This window comes from Anabrus simplex, chromosome 2 (assembly GCF_040414725.1).
Source record: "Anabrus simplex isolate iqAnaSimp1 chromosome 2, ASM4041472v1, whole genome shotgun sequence".
Lineage (NCBI taxonomy): Eukaryota > Metazoa > Arthropoda > Insecta > Orthoptera > Tettigoniidae > Anabrus > Anabrus simplex.
In genome coordinates, this window is record NC_090266.1 from 657441314 (window position 1) to 657462977 (window position 21664).

General features: G+C 43.0%; 1 protein-coding gene across 1 annotated transcript in view; it reads right to left on the reverse strand.

Moving 5' to 3' along the window:
- Window positions 1–21664, reverse strand: part of LOC136864327 (polyamine-transporting ATPase 13A3) — an 869746-nt gene that overhangs the window by 575972 nt on the left and 272110 nt on the right. The window contains exon 4 of the mRNA XM_067141161.2: window positions 18816–18983. Coding sequence (XP_066997262.2) covers window positions 18816–18983 — 168 coding nt within the window. The remainder of the gene's footprint in view (window positions 1–18815; window positions 18984–21664) is intronic.

Here is a 21664-nt window from a genome sequence, read left to right on the forward strand (position 1 = left end):
GAATTCTAAATAACTGCCTACCGGGCGAGTTGGCCGTGCGCGTAGAGGCGCGCGGCTGTGAGCTTGCATCCGGGAGATAGTAGGTTCGAATCCCACTATCGGCAGCCCTGAAAATGGTTTTCCGTGGTTTCCCATTTTCACACCAGGCAAATGATGGGGCTGTACCTTAATTAAGGCCACGGCCGCTTCCTTCCAACTCCTAGGCCTTTCCTATCCCATCGTCGCCATAAGACCTGTGTCGGCGCGACGTAAAGCCCTTTGCAAAAAAAAAATAACTGCCATGAGTAGTGTCCTTATTTGCCACGCAAGTCATTCACCAGAATTCTATTTTTATAACCTGACCGTGTCAGACAAATAATCGACAAGAAAAAGACTACTCCAAGCAATTCTTATCGGGCAATAGACTTAAGTATCTTTACATTTACGATGCATAAACGCCCATTCGCGCATTTTTACCGCGCATTAAATGAACCGTAGTAAATCTGTAAATGTTTCCTCTGAAAAAGTGGCAGTTAACCATCCACGGACAGGCTGTTGAAATAAAGACGAAACTTACGGTCGCAATTATATCAAACGTTCTTTGACACATTTAATAGGTAAATGGTAATCGAAAGAATCTCCTCTTCCAGCATAAGTAGGGAAAGTACGAAATAACCTTCTTGCCACAGCCTTCAAGGGTTCGACTGTCATTCTTTTACAGTGAAAAAATGATCATCCCATTCCATAGGCGTATCATTACAGTACTAAAGATATGTTCTTACAGGTATTTGTGTGTTCATGGCCTCTTTCTGAATAAAATTACGACGAAAGTAATAGAGGTACTGCACTCCAACCTCAATGAAACTCAACAGAAGGGCAGCGGGGAGTATATACATTGCTGAAGTGAAAAGCGTATTGGCCCTAAATAATTTTAAGTGCCAGTATTAGGGCACGAATTGTCTGAAAAGTAGGTGCGTGATGAAGGAAGCTGAACAGGGGAAAGGAGTTTGGTCTGTTCTGCCGTTCGAAAGGCGCACACCACAGAATACAAATCAGTCTGTGCCATACATCTTTTAAGTAAAGTGAATGGTAAGTAAATTTTCGTGTTTATTTGGCAATTCATCAACATGTATTGCAAGGTTCGACTCCATAATAACAAACAGACACTACGCCTCATTGCGAAGACAGAAAATCCATTAAGCCATGCAACGTTGTCCTGTGACTTCCAAAATGCTTTGATGTGGGTGAGAAAAATACCACGGTATCAACCGAGATGGATTGAGCCTGCGAACTATACCGTAAGCACCGTACATCTAAACGGTGAAGGGTAGTGAAACTGATAATGAAATTCAATAGGCCATGTGTGGATGTGAAGCTCCCGCGCTGAAGAGTTATTTAGATTCACTGAATGGACAAATGAAGAGGCTGTATTTGCAGCCAAACCGAAGAAGAGGACTGGTGTACAAAATATATCAACAGAAACTGCAAGACTGGTTGAACCTTTATGAATTTGGGTTTGGAATCTGGAAAAATTATGTGCGAATTTTCTATGACTGATGTTACGTAGTCTAGAAATTAAAATTCACTTACGTAACGACTTCGTAAGAGTTAATTGTGTAATGCGCGATCAGTTTTCTGCGCCACGCTTTAGAAACATTTGAAAATATAACTGGTTCAAGACCGGCTTTGTTGAACGATCGTCAGAATTTCCCAACCATGGAGATTTCCGTTAAAAAAGTCCTTCCCTTCTTATTTGCCACAAGTGAGAATGTGCTGCCATACGTGTGGCTGGTTTTAAAGGTCTCTGTATTGACCACTTTTATAAAAGCTCATCCATCTCTCCATGTACACTGATTGCGAAGAAACATTGTTAGCAAGTTATATATCGCCCACATGCATGGAGCACACTGCATACTTAGAAGTATATTACAAGGGAGTGATGTGTGATAAAATCAATGTGCGCTGTGCGAAAATATTCATGGTTCACTGTCTTAAGAGTGATAAGCGTACGACCTCACTTCACGCGTAATTATTCGGATTAAATATTCGAGTTGCCGAAAGGCTTGGTCATCTCGTCATGCTCAACAAATGTGATATATTCAGTGTTATGATTTTGTTCAAAGTTGAGGGGTAGTGAAACTGATTGAATTCAACAGCCCGTGTGTGGATGTGAAGGGTTAAATGACAATAGTTAGGAAGGTATATAGCAATATATAAACGAGAGCCCAGCTGTTTGTAGGCCACTCGAAGGAGGACCTGCTCGGCTAGTGAAAGAGCTATGATAATGGCATAGAGAGGGGAGGTGAAAACCCTTTTGGAAGCTGGCAAAATGCCAAGTTTCCAGCATCGATTTAGACCATACTTAAACATCTGTTTTAAATAAATTAAAACTGTATCATCGAGAAATACTCAAATTAGAACGTAGAGAGGAATTTTTCAGCCATGACCCCAGTCGAAGGAGCATCGGTTTGATCAGAAGTCGAGGGCTGGATCCTAGATGAAAATCCAAGATTGCTTGATGGTTGAAGAGGCCTAACATATAAGCTCACTGCAGATACAAAGATTAGAAGATTACGGTGGTTGGGACATGTGCAGCGAATGGAGGAACAGCGAGTGCCAACGAAGGTGTTCGTCACCAAGCCCGAGGGCAGTCGCTCAGTGGGATGACCAAGATAACGATGGCCGGACGATGTAGAGGCGGACTTTAGAAGACTAGGAATACGGAATTGGAGAAGGCTGGCCGCTTCGAGAGACGACTGGAGGAAACAAGTGATCGACAAGTCCCAGGTCCTTCAAGGACTGTAGCGCCAGATAAGTAAGTACGTAAGTAACTAACATCTAAGCTCATCGGCACCTAATGGTACTAAATGGAAGACATATGATCATTAAAATTTTAAAATGTATCCCCTGGCTAGAATTGAAAACAAAATGGAGATGAATAATGATAGTGAATTTAAAATAATCAGTGGATCGAATTCGCAATGCATTATTTTCGGTAAAATGAAAGATCATAGGTTATGGTAGAATAAGTGATTGCCTTAAAAAATGCAATAATATATAATGCAAATTACTATTTTTAAATAAGCATTAAAATATACAAACACAAACTAAAACAGAGTCAAATTAATAAGACGTAGCGATCAATAACAAAGACTAATACGAAACACGACGTTTATTCCGATAAAACAAACCACTATCCCTCATAAAACTTACGAAGTCTGCTGACTGCTCGTCATCTCGCAAGATGGAGATGGAACTCTGAGTTTTAGACTACGGCGCAGATCGACCAAGTCCACGCACTCCGTATAGGATGTGTGCCACGGTAAGATGATCGTCGCAAGTACACAACGGAGGGTGTTCTTTCAGTAAACAGAAGTGCGTTACTATACCGTGGCCGATCCCAAGACGACATAATACCACTGTTTCCCTCCGAGAAGCCCGAAGGGAAGTCCCCCATACCTTCGTTGTACCTTTTATCGCTCTGCAAATGGGACATCACCAAATGTCTCAGCGGAGAGCGAATTCACTTGCTGGAACCTTGTAAGGCAACGGGGGCAGTGTAACTGCCTCCTCAACAGCCTTACCTGCTAACTCGTTTCCCTCTACACCCATGTTGCTTGGGGGCCACATAAAGCATGATTCTGGTGCCGGCATCCCAACACCCGCCCAGCAAGTCCTGGATTCGCTGCACCAGAGGGTGCTTAGGAAAACAAGGTATCAATAGACTGTAGCGAGCTCAAGGAGTCTGTACACAGAAGTGTCGACGCTAATGGGACAGTGCGTACCGCAGAGCTCTGCTGTGTACACAGTACAGGTTTCCGAGAGAGCAAAAGGAAACCTATCATTGTCGACAATGAACACACAACACACTTTCGTTGCTGCCCTCGAACCATCCGTGTAAACTACGACTGAACCTTGATACCAGCCAACAACTAACAGGAAGAGCCTCCGATAAATCGAAGGTAACGTGTTTTCCTTCGGGCCAGTGTGCAGATCCAGGACTACTTCAGGTCGTCGTATTATCCACGGAGGTACCCCACTTGGTTGTCTGACAAAGCAGGGAACCGAAGGTACATCAATTGGCTATCCAAGCGTATTCCAAACGGCCGCTTTGCTCGAGGATAAGCAGCGTACAGCCGATGGTTTCCATTGTGGGAAACGCAAGGATAGCTTGGGTGAAGTGGCATCTGTTGCAAATTAGCAGCATAGGACAGAAGCATTTGCTGGCGCCTCAGGTGTAAAGGCGGCACACCAGATTCAGCGAGCAGGCTAGCAATGGGGCTTGTACGAAAGGCTCCCGTTGCCAACCTAACGCCGCTGTGGTGGCTGCTATTTAGTTTCGCAAGGACGCTTTGCCTTTGTGATCCATATCCCGCATTGCCGTAGTCCAACCTCGAAAAAAGATATGTGACCTATAAAATCGTAGGAGCACCGTGCGGTCAGCAGCCCCCTCCCCCTTCTTAGTGCATTGTACTTTTAACTGCCGCACATGTGGCTCCCACGATAATTTGCTATCGAAAGGAGCTCAAAAAGTCGGTGTCAACTACGGGAAGAGACATTTCTTAAATAAAGCTGAGGATGGGAGTGAAGAGTGAGCTTCCGGCTAAAGTGTACAACGGAGGTCTTTGCGGGTGAAAATCGAAAGCCATATTCTAAAGCCCACTGTTCCACTCTCCTAATAGCTTGTTGTAATTGTCGCTCTGCGACTGCCATATTATGCGAGCTATAATGCAGAGCAAAATTGTCCAGATATAGTGACGGTATTACTGCTGAACCAGCAGCAGCGACAGTACCGTTCATGGCAATTGCGAACAGAGTGACACTAAGAACCGATCCCTGTGGGACTCTGTTTTCTTGAACGTGGTATTCCGAATATTCCCTCCCTACTCGGATAGGGAATAGACTGAGGGACAAAAAATTCGCAACAAATACCAGCAAGTTACTTTGGAATCTCCATTGATGCAGGACTAAAAGGATACCATCGCCATGTGGTGTCATAGGCCTTTTACAAGCCAAAGAAATTAGCCACCAAATGCTTTTTGCGGAGAAATTCACCCTGGATAGAAATATTCGGTTGAATACACTGAGATGTAACAGACTATCCCCACTAAGGTGTTTCAGCATCTGGTTATGAAGATTGTCTGGTCCAGAAGACGTGTCCTTGTAAAGCGCGAAGGCGCTGCGGAGTTCCCACTCCGTAAAGGGTACGTTACAGTCCTCTGGTGAAGCTTGAGTGACAAAACCAACAGGATTACGTTCTGCCTCCCACTGCAGAGCGAGGAAATCACGATGATAATTCCCGGAGCCAGACACATCCGCGAAATGACTGGCTAGATGGTTAGCAATAGAGAGCGGTTGTATGTATGTTCAGTCTTCAGCCCTAAGGCTGGTTGTATCCTCAACAGCTCTGCCATCAGCTGTCATAGATGGCCTAGGCATCACTGAAGAGGCGTACTAGGGAAATAAGGAGTGAGGTAGTTTCCCGTTGCTTTCCTCACCTAGCCAGAAGTTGCTATTACATTTCAGTCTGCCAAACCCACTGAAATGCATGCACCAACCGACCCTATGAGCAACGTTTTCACATCATTCATAGCAGGGACTGGCTGCACAAGGAATGGCATTACTAGCATCGCTCATACCTCAGTCACTTTCATATCGTCAAAGCAAAGGATGAGACAGAGACAGATCAATGAAAGTAACAAAATTGCTCTAGCCCAAACCAGAAGACAGTGCACTGTAAACACTAGGTCCTATCAGCAAAGGCATAGAGAGCGGTTAAGTGAAGATAATGCCTGCAATGGAAATTCCCGGCAGAGAAGATGATCCTTGGATACCCGAAATACGTCGAAATTTAGTCCATACTTGAGATGACTGAATATGCGATGGCGTAGACGACACATCTCTCCCACGACTCTTTCTCTCCCTGTCGAATAAGAACTCGCCCCTTAGCAGGGAGTTTCTTAAATGTTACCAAATTGGCCACAGTAGGCTGCCTACGATAGCTTTTATGAGCGCGACGGCGTTCTTTGATAGCTGCTGCAATTTCTTCGTTCCACCAATAAACGAGTTTTCGGCAAGGAGTCGCAGCAGCAGCAAGAATAACTTGTGTTACGTAATTTATATCGCTGTCTACACTCCGCCTAGTCACGTCGTTAGAGACAGCTAGTGATGTGAACTTTGGCCAATCAGCGTATTTAAGAGTCCATCGAGGAGCAGCCTCGACGGATATCTGTTTCAACAAACTAAGAACAATGGGAAAAATGGTCACTGTCACAGATCGTGTGTATTCCACCGAAACACAGGAACCAGAGCTCGGCTGTATTGACTGAAGTCAATGATAGAGTATGTGCCGCAACGTACACTGAAATGAGTTTGTTCACCTGTGTTCAAAATACGTAAATCCAGCTCTCTTACTAATGTTTCTAACGCCCTCCCCCTGCGGAAAGGCGTTTCAGAGCCCCATATAGGATGATGGACGTTAAAATCTCCGATTAGGAGGAATGGAGGTAGAAGCTAAGAAGATCAGTTACATCATTTATATTAAGTGGCTGGCCTGGTGGAAAATAAACATTACACACTGTTGCTATGACGGGCAGTGGAATGCGAACTGCTACAGCCTACAGCGGGGTTCTTACTGGAACCTCTTCGCTCTAGGTATCAGAACAGACAAAAATGCCAACGCCACCGGAAGAACAGTTAGCACAATGTCGTTCTGTCGAGTATAGTCAAATTTCGAAAGACCGTATAATCACCTGGTCTTAGTTTCCTGAATGCAGACTATACTCGAATACGCACTGATCAGCTGCCGCAGCTCAGCAAGATGCCCATCATAACCGTTACAATTCCACTGTAACAGTGACATACTGTGCACTAAGAGGATGAGTGTTAGGTTATACTTAAAACCTAAGCACTAACATCAGATGTAGAGGACAGCTCGATGTCCATCCCATCGTTAACGGACGAGGGGACCGACGCCCAGAACTTCGACTTCGTCCTACGAGGGAAGCGCGCAGGTTTAGGAGTAGGCGTACCTGCTGGTGTTGATTCGTACCGTCCAGATGATGGGCATGACTTCCCCTTCGCAGAAGAACTGCGGGAGCGCCTGAGAAGGGTGCTCCGCTTCTCCGCCTTCTTTTCTCGTTGACACGGGCTGGGAGATTTTTTCCCAGCTCTGGTCGACGATGCCGCCTCCGCCAGCATGGGCACGGCTTTCGCCAGCCTCTTGGTGGGGGAGGGAGACTTAGGAGACCCAGCAGGCACAGACTTGTTTGTGGTCTAAGGTGGAGAGGCCCCCCTTCGAGCTTTTACTCCTTGCAGTTTTGCTCGCAGGAGCCACAGCCGCCTTGGGTGCAGCAAACGCAACAGGTTTAGAAGATGTAAAAGACGAACATGGAAGACTTGTGTGCTATCTTCGTGTAGTCTAGTGTCCTGGAGGGTGCATTCATAGAATCGAGCTTACGGCGCACTTCCTGGTAGGATCGACCATCCAGGGACTTGATCTCCTGGATTCATCTTCTCACAGAGATATACCGGACAATTCTGATCTTGGGGTGAATGAAGACCCGGGCAGTTACTGCACTTGTAAGGAGTTGTGCACTCTTCCGCGCCGTAAGCTCTACTGCCACATGTACGACCTACAGACTGATTCGAGCAACGACGTATCATATGCCCGAACATCGGGCATTGATAGCGCATGGGAGGCGGGATGTAAGGCCTCACATCGCAGCCTTTTCTGGTAACACTGATAATTTGAAGGAGACAATGAACGCAGCCGCGGCAACGTCTTCGCCGTTGACTTTGTGCGTAATGCGCTGGACGTGTGTCACGCCACGGTGCTTCATGTCTATCAACTCATCGTCAGTGTTCAAGATGAGATCGCGGTGGAAGATAACTCCACGAACCAGATTCAAGGTGGTGTGCTCCCTCACACTGACGGGAATATCGCCAAAGTGGTCGTACGCGAGCAACCGATCAGCTTGCACGGCAGTGCGAGTCTCAGCAACAAACTACCGCTGCGCTTTTTTTTTCCAGATCTTCCAGTTCGCCGCAGACACTTTCTGTGTGCCTACTAAACAAAATAGACTTGGCCAGCTTGAAGACACACCCATCAGTTCTGGAAGCAACTAGAAACCCAGGGAAGCTGGATCCCATTCTTTCACACTTCGCTTGTTCCCCGGGGGGTTGAACCCCTCAAGGAATCGAAAGTTAAAGGGATCACCTTGGGCAGACTGAAGACTTTTCGAAGCCATGCCCGAAATCATCCTCCGCGAATGCCATGCACTCCGATCAGGGGCCTCTGTAGCCGAACCAAGCAGCCAAGGCAATACCCACCTGGCCACAGCAGGTATTGCCCTGGGTCCGATGTTGGACGATGCCTAATACGGAATGATTGAGGCAATGATCACTAGGACTCCCTTTCTCTATTTACCCGCAATAGCATGTACCCCATAGCGTGTACAGAGTAATAAATATAGAAAAAAATGTGTCCTGGCATTCGGCTGTGCTGGGACCTGTGTTGTCAGGCGAATACTACTGCACGGGTACATGACTCCCACCCGCAGGCTTCCTGGGTGGGGTGGGGGGGTGTACGAGCAGGCTTTCAGGCGTTGTCGCACACGTAAGAGGCACATCTCCGAACAGCAAGGATATCAAGAATTTTGAATCGGTCTACAAGTAACCCTCAAAAAAATACAAAAAGTAAAGAGGGGACCGATGGCCACATGACCCTTTTAGTCTCCTACGACGGGCAGGGATTACCTGTGAATGCATTCAGCCCCTCCTATCCACAGGGGTTCCAACAGATGATACTATGCCGCAATCTATGTCCACGCAAAGGTCGCCCCTTTTAGTCGCCTCTTACATCAGAGCAAAGGCTGCCGGTGGTGTATTCTGCATCTGCGTGCCCCACCCGCAGGGGATAAGCCAAGACTGGGCTGACGTGGTGGTCTCAGGAGTGTTATGTAGTGATATTTCCTTTTCAGAACAACGTTCTACCATGCAATGCATATTATATACTTTGATACTCCATTCGGAGACATTTCAGCGTTGTATTGTCCACTGTTGTATATATTAATTATAAGTGTATCACCCTAAGAGACAGCGCACCTCGGAATCGTGCGTTTTATTATGATCAAATATTGATTTGTTATCTAATAATTATAGCGACTACAGATTTCATGGCAAGGTAATAAGGTACTTTCCGAGCGAGTACTCGATGTTATGAGATGACAAAAGTGTGGGATTCGGCCATGCCAACTATTCGACAGGTGATATGGAGCGATTTGTGTTGTTCTCCTGGAGTTAAATTAAAGTAATATTAAAATTAATATGATCGAGGAGTAAACTTGTGTTGTCCGTAAGGGGTTATCCGTAGGCGATATAAACGAGAGGCTATAAACATGTATAACAATAATAATAATAATAATAATAACAATAACAATAATAATAATATAAGTGTGATAAATCGATGAGATTCTAACCTGGATCTGCAGGCGTTATAATTGTACGGTATCAAAGGATAGCGATCATCCGTAAGAGACCAGGCGGAGTGTTTTTAAATAACGGAACTCAATATTTGCCACTCAGGCAAGGTGGTTGGCGTCGACGTTTGTATATGGTCAAACTGAAGCGTTTCCTTGTGAACAGTCTTGTCCATGGCTAAATGGTTAGCGTGCTGGCCTTTGTTCCAGAGGGTCCCGGGTTCGATTCGCGGCTGGATTGGGGATTTTAACGTTAATTGGTTAATTCCAATAGCTCGGGGGCTGGGTGTGTGGCGTATTCAGCATTAGAAGTCATTCTAGGTAGGGTCCTCGTCTTCAGACATGCAGGTTGCCTAATAGGCCGTCTACGAGAAAAAGATCCGCACCAGGCCTCTCCGGAGGTCATATGCCATTAGTATTGTGAATAAATTGTTTCCACCCCTGTTGGTAAAGAGCGCAGATGAAAAGTACACCCACAATTTCCCCTGCCTGTTGTAAGAGGCTACTAAAAGGGGCTCCAGGGGCTCTCGTTGGGAGCGTGGTTTGGCGACCACGCGGCCCTTAGCTGAGTCCTGGCATTGCTTCCACTTTTACCATTCTCCTCACTCATCTATCCTGTCAGACCTCCCTTGGTCCACTCATGTTCTTTTCCGACCCCGATGGTATTAGAGCATTCGAGGCCTAAGGAGCCTTTCATTTTTAGGACCTTCGTGGCCTTTGCCCTTCTTCGTACGTTACTTCATTTTTCGAAGTGACGGATCCCTTTTTCTTCTTTCTTCTGTCTACACCCAGTGGGTGGGGGACGCAGACGAAGAATACACCCACGGTACCCCCCGCCTGTCCTAAGAGGCGACTAAAAGGGGCGACTAAGGGATAATTGAAATAGAACCATGAAACTACTTGTGATTAGTACCATCGCGCGGGGAACACCAAGGGTCGCCTTTACATGCGAGTGGTACCACTATGTTAGGTACACAATAGGTTTGTGATTAGTAGCAGTAGAGAGCGGTTCACTGTGGGTTTCCAGTACCTGTGATTGGTACCACTATTTGCGGAACATCACTGGCTTACGTTGCCTATGATTTGTACCCACATTATGTAAGGAACACACGGCATAGCACGAGTTCCTGTCAGTAGAACACCTCTGTGAGAAATACCATAGGTCTGCGTTACCTGTGCGACGTAAAATACTTGTGGGTAGTACCATAATGTTGGTAACACCGCGGGTTTACGCTACTTTTGATTAGTACCGTAATTTGAGAAATACCATGGTTGTACTTTACTAGCGATAAGTACCATTATGAGGGACCATTGACCTGGATTTTGAACCCTTTTAGACAACAAGCATCATCGATTCAGGATTGTGCTTTGGAAGCAGTCCCTTGGTCAGTATATAGTTTCTGGGGAGGTGAGGCATTGCGGGTCGGACGGATCCACTGATTGCTTTAAATGCATTTTCATCCATTCATTCTTCATCAAGTTTTGAATTCTGGTCAGTGGATGAATTTTGGACCTTTAAATTGTCATTGCATTTAGTCTCATTTCGTGCCATAAGGGGCCGATGACCTATATGTTAGGCCTCTTCAAACAACAAGCATCATCAATTTTTTCCAACCAATTAGAAATACATTCTTATTTTTATTAGATTACTGTATTCCTCTTACTACAGTGCCTTACTTTCAAGACATTTTACATGCCCACGTAAATTTCGTCGGACATCACTACAACCCATATGATCTTGAGCGGAAGCCGTTGGTCGGAATGGAAGTAGGGAGGATGGGACTTCGATGCCCGGGTTTGATTCTCCAGGGTTTTCTGATCCATAAGATCTTCATCCATGACATTTGCGAAGCATGATTTTTATACTTTTTACTCTGTCGATGCCCGGGACAGGTACAATAGGGAGTTCATCAATCTGCCGGCCTGAGTGGCTCAGACGGTTGAGGCACTGGACTTCTGACCCGAACTTGGCAGGTTCGATGCTGGTTTAGTCCAGTGTTATTTGAAGGTGCTCAAATAAAACAGCCTCGTGTCGGTAGATTTACCGGCATGTAAAATCTCCTGCGGGACTAAATTCCGGCACCTCTGCGTCTCCGAAAACCGTAAAAGTAGTTAGTGGGACGTAAAGCCACTTGTGCTCGGTGGTCATTGTCGTTCCTATGTTATACTCTTAATACTCAGCTTGCTATCAATGGGTGTAGTTAAAACTACTATTTAAAATGATCGTACCGGTAAGTTGGTATTCGTGAATGTGTATAAAATAAGCGGAAAAGTATCTTTAGGTTTTACAGAATAGCAGATTCTTTTGAAGGTATGCAATATACTAATATTGCCTTGTCTATGATGATAAATCACTTCAAGCCACAAGACCTACCTGTGTCGGTGCGACGTAAAGCAACTAGCAGCAAATCACTTCAAGGCACTGAATGATATTTTCTTATTTTGGATCGACTATAGGTAATTTCTACGTACCTTAAGGCCACAGCCTCTTCCTTCTCATTCCTAGGCCTTTCCTGTACAATCACCTCCATAAGATCTGTTTGTGTCGGTGCGACGTAAAGCAAATGGCAAAAAAATTCTATGCCATTCAATTTAATTTACTTGAATTTCTATGTTCTGATCCATACTGCACCAACATCGCTCCACAAGGAATGTTCACTTTTACAGGTTAGCAACGCCTACCTGGTAAACGTGCTCAGCGGATGGTGATAAATGACAAGTAGTAATCATCGTCTGTGGTTAGCGTTACCACTTACTGAGGATAAATATGGTTCCAGGGCAACTTACGTAAGCTCAGCACACGAACTATCAGCACTTCATTCACAGTATTAAATCTAGACGTCAAAGGTGAATTATCGTGACATTTCACTAACTTTACAGGAGACTAGAAAGAAGCGGCTGAGGCGCGTATATTGCTATATTTAAGGCAGGTTTAAGACAGTTCTGATCACGTAAGCTATGGTGAGAGCCAGTACAATAAGGAGTGGGGCGGTCGGCCTATGGTAGAACTGTTGTATGATCACTTCCCATTTTTTATCGCACATACGATAGTATCACAGAGTTAATTTTCATTAATGCGAAACATACCCATGAACCCTTGAACTTACCATTCCATCGTTGGTTGGCCACGGCTGCTACAGTAGAACAATTTAGAACTCTTAAATCTTGGGTCGTTGCGGGAATAAATTCGGTCACGATCTTAACCAAACGATGGGGTTCAGAAGAGAGCCTAACTACTTGAAATGAGGAGCAAAAATGTGCTTACTAACTTTTATTAAACTGAAAGAGCACGATAACATCGTTAATTTAATATGCATTCTTGCCACAAAAATATAAAAAAAATTTAATTATTGATTTTGAAAAATTCCAAACACAGTCACATTACATAACGTCACTTCGTTTCTTCCAATGTCGAAGAGTTGCTTCGGAGAAGCTAATATGTTAGTGGACAGCGAAACTGAAAAACTGAAAAAGGGAAGACCTGAAAACCGGGCACCTATTATTCCAAACAAGAACTGAGAGTTAATCCACACGATCCGTGGAAAATCTGACTTTCAACAAGTAGAACGCCTGATTTCCTCTCAATTAAGGTTATCCACCAGTCAAATACCCTTCACGGATACGGAACATCCGCCGAATGGACCCTTAATCGAACCAAACTGACTATCAGTTGCTTTGGATAGGTTGCGAAATATTATGGGAAAGCATGGTGTTCACTACAAGTTAATGGCATCATTCACAATTGAAATAAAATTCCACCATGTATTTGTCATTCATGACACCCTTAAGTGATAAGGTAATCCCGATGCTAAACGTGCATCACCCCAAACAGCTGTTCGGAAGGAACCAACAACAACATGATCCGGGAGGATCTTACGTTAAGTCGTTCTAAAGGAACAAAACTGCGAAATGCAGGAAACACTTACTAATCATGCATTTAGAAGAAATGCCAAACACTGAAGTTAATCAAAAAGTGAAAAGTCACTTGAAAATATTATTATTGAACCGATTTTCAGGTTAGAAATGGGTTTATTATGCTTAATAAATTTACCAGTCCACGCTAAAATTTACTACAATTTTAAGGAATTATTTCCCTTGAAAAACAATGCTACCAGTACAGATCTCTCTATTTACTGTCTGTCCCAACACACTACTGGTAAAGTGATTACTTACTTACTCTAACCATGAATAAGAATGAAAATACGACAAGATGAAAATAATATAAATTACTGGCTGACGAATCGAAACCGCATTCGCAACTCAAGTCTCATTCTAAAACACTGAGTGTCAATATGCACACTATCAACGAAAACGGACGTCAAGACGAGGAAACAATAAAGTCCGTAAAAATAAATTAACATCTCGAAGTCATACAGCTTAACACGCACGAAGAAACACAGTAAAAATATTTAATCTAGATCGAGTCGATGTCCCACACTTGGACAGCCCTCGACTCGTCTGATAGCATTCCCGTTATCTCAATGAGAGCTTCGCATAGACCCTCTACAATAAATCAAATCGTACTGTAACTGCTACCTTCAACCAGGCCACTTCACAAAAGAAACAAAAGAAAAACAATCTAAACTGAGACTTGAGTGTGTACAGCTACCATCCCAGACCTATCGTCGGGCTCACTTGAAATCTGTACACCCTAAACCTAATCATATGTACATGATGCCTTCCAAATTCTATCGTCGGGCGTGACCTAGGACGTCTCATCATCAGTGACTCCAAGAATGAACACGTGACGTCCTAAATCTATCGTCGGGCGTCAAAGTGGGTCGTATTACGTCTCCCTTAACATATCAGGCGAAATGCAATTCTCAAACAACTCTGATATTTAACACTAGATTTCGTCAAACAAATACGCACGACGGAACCCACGTCTCTATTATCAAATGAATGCAAGTCGAAATACAGCAAGTGTCTACCTCTCGAAAAATACAGTAAGTGTCTACCTCATTATAATATGTGAACTCAAAAATAGACGTGACGATCGATTCTCCACCTCGAACACCATCTCAGCCTGTGCACTGACGTGTTAGGGAAGCAAAATGAAAATTCCCAACACACGTGTACCCTTTTAGTGGATGCCTTCAAAATAATAATCATCACCATCGCATTCGAAATTCTCAGATCGCCTATCATCAATTCCAACCATCTTATCCATGACCTCTCCAGTGAACAAATTAAATATAACCCAACCGTGTGTCCAAAGTACTCTTTGATCCTGGAGATCGTTCATTCTCTTATCATCCATGCGGGCTTTACGTAACATAGATCACTGGATGTGTACTACCCAGCCTTTAACATTTTACAAGAGTCGTTTTCACTTGGAATCTTTCTATAAATTTCACAATGCTTCACATCATAGTCATCTCAAATTCGGATTGATTGCGGAAAACAATACAGCCTGCCTCACACAGCCTGTTCCTAAATACTTCCTCTACAAAAATACAGCTTGTCTCAACACTCTTTCTCCTCGCTTTCCAGCGGTATTACTTCCATCTATCTCGTCTCCACATACATATCAATTCATCGCTCTCAATTCCTTTTCCTTCAAGATCCTTTTTCATACATCGATCCCCTGGTGAAAACGACAACCATTATTAAACACATCTCTTACCTTACTATTATTAAGACTTTCGGACCTCAAGAATCCAAGAGCACACATCGACCTTTCGCAATTCAAGTATACACGATGTCTCAAAATTTCCTTCCCATTAATGACTGTGACTCTAACAAATTTTATTGACATTATCTAAATATGCCTACGATCCTTGTAAAAATAACTGGTTAAATGTAATTTAACAGAGAAGAATTTCCTTATCCCGCGGTAAACATTATTATTATTATTATTATTATTATTATTATTATTATTATTGACCAACATTTCTGAATGCAACTGACACCTGAAATTACGATATTCGCCACGACAAATTTACACTTATAACGTTCACAAATCCGCACTTTGAATGATATCTCATCTCAACACAAAATTTTAAGCGTCGCATGTTACCGTTCTTGACATGAACTTTACACACTGAAATTTTCACACGCTGACCAAAATTTACAACGCCTTTCGCCTGATAATTACGAATATCACCCGACAATCATCTGGAAATTTTGTTTAGGACAGACAGTAACTAAGTAACTAACTACAACATAATATAAAATAGACAGACCTGCACATTGGTGACATTCTCAGCATTCTGATTACATCATCACCAGCAACCTCGTACTTAGCCACTCATTTTCACAGATAACATTTCATTTTCAAAAACTCACTCATCCAAACACTACCCTTCACACACACGAGATTAAAATTACCATATAAATAATGCACTTTCTCTGTAACTTGCACCACGAACTTCCCTCGTTCTGCAGTCGACTATAACTGTCTGATGCGTTTCCCAGAGTGGTTTCTCTCCCCGTTGTTTCAATAAGAACAGGTGTTCGGCCGATAAGGGAGTAGAACTATTTTGAATCGCTTCCCCCAGACCCTCTTCACTTACAAGAGTACACGAAATGATAAAAATAAAATCTGCTGTGTATTTTTCAACCAGCCTACACCTTCCCAGTTCGTCTGCAAACGTTCACAGCTTCTCCAATCACTTTTCTTCTTAACTAAATATATGGACCTTAGCCACGAACATGTATTGAATTATTGTCGGTCAATCTGGCGCGAATTTCTAATGACGACGGGCACAAGCTCCCGCGGCTTCAAGTTCCAGATCGACACTGAAAAATCTACGGTGGGGGGTTTCTTTTATAATTTCCGGAAGGACGCTATCCCCTCTATGAGGCTTGGTTGTGAAATCTGCCAAATTTGCTTCTAATAGACCAATTTTGATAGGACTTGTCCCAGAACTCCGGACAGACTTGCACTTATGTTCGATGTTAATTTTATAATTTTCCTACACTCACAACACGGGAAATAAATTGTTTCTGCCCGTGTGTTTCGCGCGTTTTCTTCCTTCCATGACCTTGGCACGTGTAGCTAGTTCGCTGGTCTCACGCTACCATGTACTTGGGCTTAACTGCACTTAAAATTTTCCCTGGGGGCTCTGTCTTCACAGAGGGTGTATGAATAATTTTGCTTATTTATTTCATCCTTTACTATATTGTCAAAATCCCTCGTAGTGCAGAATTCCATGGATTAAGAGAATTGTCGGGCACTCGAGCCCCGCCGAGGTGTCCCGGCAATTCACGAGCTCGCCGGGAAGGAAGAACCTCCCCACGCAACATCGGGCTCTTGGGAGCGCAAAATGGCTGCCCTCAAACATACAGTAGTTTCTGAATACCAAATAAATATTTGAGAAAAATAAAAAATTTTCTCACCGTAGAATTATGGGTTCACCCATACAGTAGTGTGCCCATGAGAAGAGACTAAAACAAGCCACGCATGACAAAAACCTCGAAATCGTTTTTGCATTTACGATAGTTTACCTATGACGTCCATAAATAATAAATACGCACGTCAAATTATGCATCATATATCATATTCTACCTTCTTAGTACCGAGATAAGATACTAGTCTGGCTCCGTTACGAACTTCCGAGTGTGTAACGTGATTTACTCAGTCTCGTAGGACAACTGAGAAACTATTGATAGGTAGCAGTCTTAGGGCCGGTTGCATAAAAATCGCTAACTGTAGTTCAGTTTTGATCGAAGATCGGAAATGAACTTCGTTCTTTTCTCTGTGTGAGTTTTATAACTAATCTGAGATCACTGAACCAAGTTCAGTTTTGATCTAAGGTCGACGAAACAGAGTTGACAACATCGCTAAACAAGAGTGATAATTGCGATTGTATCGAATCGAGTTGTATCGAACATGCGATTTAGATAGAAACGATCGACAATTCTCGACGCCATTCGACATGCATTTGTCTGCGATACGTAAACAAAGCCGCAAAATGGAGAAGAAAGATGAGTAACAAGAAGACGCGTACTGCAAATTTTAAGAAAGAGGAAAAAGATATGGCCTTCTTACTTCACCCTCCTCAGCAGGCATCTTGATGAATTTAGGTTTTAGAGCTGCAATCTCTCTAGTGACTTTGTGTATATAGGCCCTAAGCATAAAATAGTGGAGAACGAACAACTTGTTAATAGTAGGATTATTGTTCAAATAATTACAATTAGCATTAGGCCTACTTATCATTTTACTTTAATCAACAGTAGGCCTATTTATTATTTTTCTTTGTTATTATGTCATAGACACCTAAACAGATTTATTTCTCACAAAAATAATAATTATATTCCTTCTGCTGAACTTAGTTCAACCACGTTAATCTGAGAAAATTCACCAGTCAGATTTGATCTTCCATCAAGAAGACATGATCTTGGATTAATGTTTATACAACCAAAATTCTAAGTTCAGCTTGACTGGAGATCAGTTTCGGGTGGTTGAACTCTGATTAACTTTTATGCAACCGGCCCTTAGTCCCTGGGATTTCCTCTGTGCATGAGAAATCCTATGAAATCCATGTGCCTTATCCGAACTTGGAAGTTTATGACCTAGCCATTACCCCCAGATATTATTATTATTATTATTATTATTATTATTATTATTATTATTATTATTATTATTATTATTATTATTATTTGCTTTACATCGCACCGACACAGATAGGTCTTACGGCGACGATGCGATAGGTAAGGGTTAGGAGTGGGAAGGAAGCGGCCGTGGCCTTGAGGTTATGCCCTAGCATTTGACTGGTGTGAAAACGGGAAACCACGGAAAGCCATCTTCAGGGCTGCCGACATTGGGGTTCGAACCCACTACGTCCCGGACGCAAGCTCACAGCTGCGCACCCCTAACCGCACGGCTAACTCGTCCGGTTCCCCCCAGATAAGCCAGGACCACTGATGAGTCATCCTGAGCCAGAGTTATCTTGGGGTAGGATAGCCAGTTCCTTTCCGCTCCTCTTTAGCCAGTAACACCCATTCAAATGTTGACCACGCCCGAGGTAGTTTAACTTCGGAGATCTCACGGGACCTGGTGTTTCTGCATGGTTACGACGTTGGCCTTTTACCATCCTCGATCAAAATTGGCTCAAAGGTTCAGACAAGTACTGGCAGAGTACGCGCAGATTGGTGTGACAGTTCAAATGATGGAACGCGAGTCGAAATGCTGAAATTGTGTCGTATACATTATTACCAAGGATTTCTTTCATTTTCCTTTATTGGTGGTGGCATGGCACAACGGCACTATCCCGTAAGCCGCGTCTGATAGAACATTCACACTCAATGTTTTAGTTATATAACGTTAACAGGATCGAACATCCCTATTTGACTCTGAACAGTACAAACCATATCTTTCTAATAGTAATTTTCTAAAGGTAACTTCCTACTTACCTCCAGGAGGACACGTTCGGCTACTCCCAGACTGCAACGGGTGTACATACAATATAGCATCCACTGTGGACACCAGTGGAAGACGAGTCTCAAGAAGCCTGCCGTAAAAATGATACAGAGCCATGTTCCTGCAGCTCGGATGGGGCTCCAGCGATAACCAAATACTTTCTGAAACACAGAATAATCAGTTTTAAGTCGGTTAGTCTAAGCCATGTATGGGAATTTACTTGTTCACAAATCCACACGTAGTTCTCGACCTTCACACAAACAAGAGATGACACTGCAGTGGTTCGTCACACTTTCGCTTCGTGCACCTAAAAACACACATTTGAACAATGAATTTAGTAACCGTATTCCATTAGAAAATCTCATGACTGAATTCTTCGAAAATCGATTTGCCGATTTCAAAATCCTGGAGATCCTAAGCAGGTCCAAACTGAAAATTAGGGCAGGATTTGCTGCTCGAATTAGGATCAGTGCAAAATAACACGTTCTTTTAAAAATAAGCTTGTTTGAGCAACTATTTTCACAATTGAACTGTGCCAAGTGAATATACAGATCCCCTTTGACTATCTGTCAGTGCAGTTGGAAATGGCTTTAACAGATGTGAACCCTGTTTTTAGTGAAATTTTAAGTTTAAACAGAAATGTAATAAAAGTAAAATATTTTAATTGTCACTTGCTTACGTTCAGTATTTCTCTACGAATCAGCAACCAACCACTGCACTCATGCCTCATCTACAGATTTATTTTGAACTACGTCGTGTTTGTTGGTAATGCGGTTTTTTCGATCAAGTGGTTCGGGTTTTGCCCATACATTGCTTTTTTTGATTTGTATACCTCCTGTCACAAAAATACGATCATCTAAAACTACGATCTAATTCACACGTTATCAAAATACCTGAAGGATGGAGTGCATACCTCTTTCTATTGCAGAAGGTGTAGTCAGGGAAGAGTATAAAACCCAATAGAGAAAACTATCATATCCTGAAACCAAAAGTAACCGGGTAAAAAGTTAAGTCCCAGAGAACAAGCATGACCGAAAGGAAAGATTACATTAGCATGGGAATTTCTTAGCTGCTTAATACATTGCTACACTTGGTCAATGAAAAGATGCAGGTTCGTGATTTTAATATCGTCGGAAGTTAACAGCTTGTCTAGGGGAATATTTTTATCCTGACGCAACGTAGAAGAAATACATTAGACCACATATCCTGCAGTGAAACTGTGCCAGAGTAGCAGAGAAACACGAATAAACACAAAATGCCACAGTAAGGACGATAATTGTTAACATTACAGTGAATGTATGAAAGTAATTGAGGTGGTGAAATGATTATCGTTTTAAGTGAAGTACTAGATAATCATTCTCTCTTGATGCTAAGCAGAAGGGAAGAGGCTTGATTCTATGAAGGAAAGGAAGTCCACGAAGGGTGTCAAAATGGAAGCCTCCCTAGGACTTCCAAACATAATACCGTCGAAGTCTGAAAAGAAGTGGCGAATCCAGACTTATGGTTTAGGGGATGTAACCGAAAAAAAATTGCAAACCAACGCAAACAGACCGCCATACCAAACACGTTTTTCAAGAGAAAATAAGGCCAAGAGAAAAGTTTATGATCTCGCATCCACTAAGCCAATGGTCTGTTTCATAAATATTTCTGTTGAAATGACGAACACACGACTTACTTTATGTAGTTAGATTCGGAGTTGGTCGTGGTTGTTCTTCATTTATAGGTCTACTTTTCTACGTAAAAGAAAGTGTACTAAATGGTTCTTTTAGCAATCGTTCGGTTACACAATGCTTAGAATTCAATTCGGATTGCGCGGTAGAGACGCGTGACCATGGCGCTTCATCTATGCCTGCTGAACTACTCTCTGATCGGTGTGATGTCATTTCAAAATCGCATCATTCCCGCAGTTTCTTTGTGTGATATTTAAGCTACGATCACACGAAACTGAATCATTTCTATTACGGTACTACAACACATTTGTCATCTCTCATCATTTAGAGAACAAGGAAAGAACCATTCCAAGCACGAAATAGCAAATTCCGGCCACGCGCAATAACATATAGGATTCCACTCTGCACCGCCCTCTTGACGGATGTGGCTGTTCGTTCCACATTCCAACTCCACGAAAGAGATAAACATCCAACAAGGGTTCATTAATCGTGCTGCCATCTGTGGAATAGTTCGGCAATTAGTAGCAGTCACTCGCCGGCGACGCTCGCTTCATCCATCTTCGAGTATCGATAACTGTCAGTTTGAATTGTATATAAATGACTCCCATTAAAATATGAAAAATTAATATTTTTCGTTGAAAATACAAGGAATGTAACATCAATCGCATGTATGGGAAATTCGCCACTGCTCAAAAGGAACATTGGCCAAAGGGAGTCTTATAGGAAACGAAACGCATCGCATATCAGTTTTTCCCTTACCTGTTACCAACGACGACATTAAGAGCGTTAATCATACAATGTATCAAAGCGTATTTACGGGAACAGTAGAGTGAACAAGCTGTCAGAAGTGAGCGAAGGATATCAGCTCAGGCTTTATACGTAGCGCGTCTTTCGGCCACCTGCTTTGTGATTCAGTGGAACACTGCGACGGCCCACGACAGGCAAATTAAGCACGTTTTGAATAAATTCTGTTTTCTTAAGAGAGATACACGTCCTGGCATCAAAATCATTGCGCTGAATTGTAATGTCCATAATCTTATTTTTTGTATTTGTTTAAAATTTACTTTACGTCGCACCGACAGAGATCCTATGGCGACGATGGGACAGGAACGGGCTAGGAGTGGGAAGGAAGCGACCTTGGCCTTAAGGTACAGCCCCAGAGTTAGCCTGGT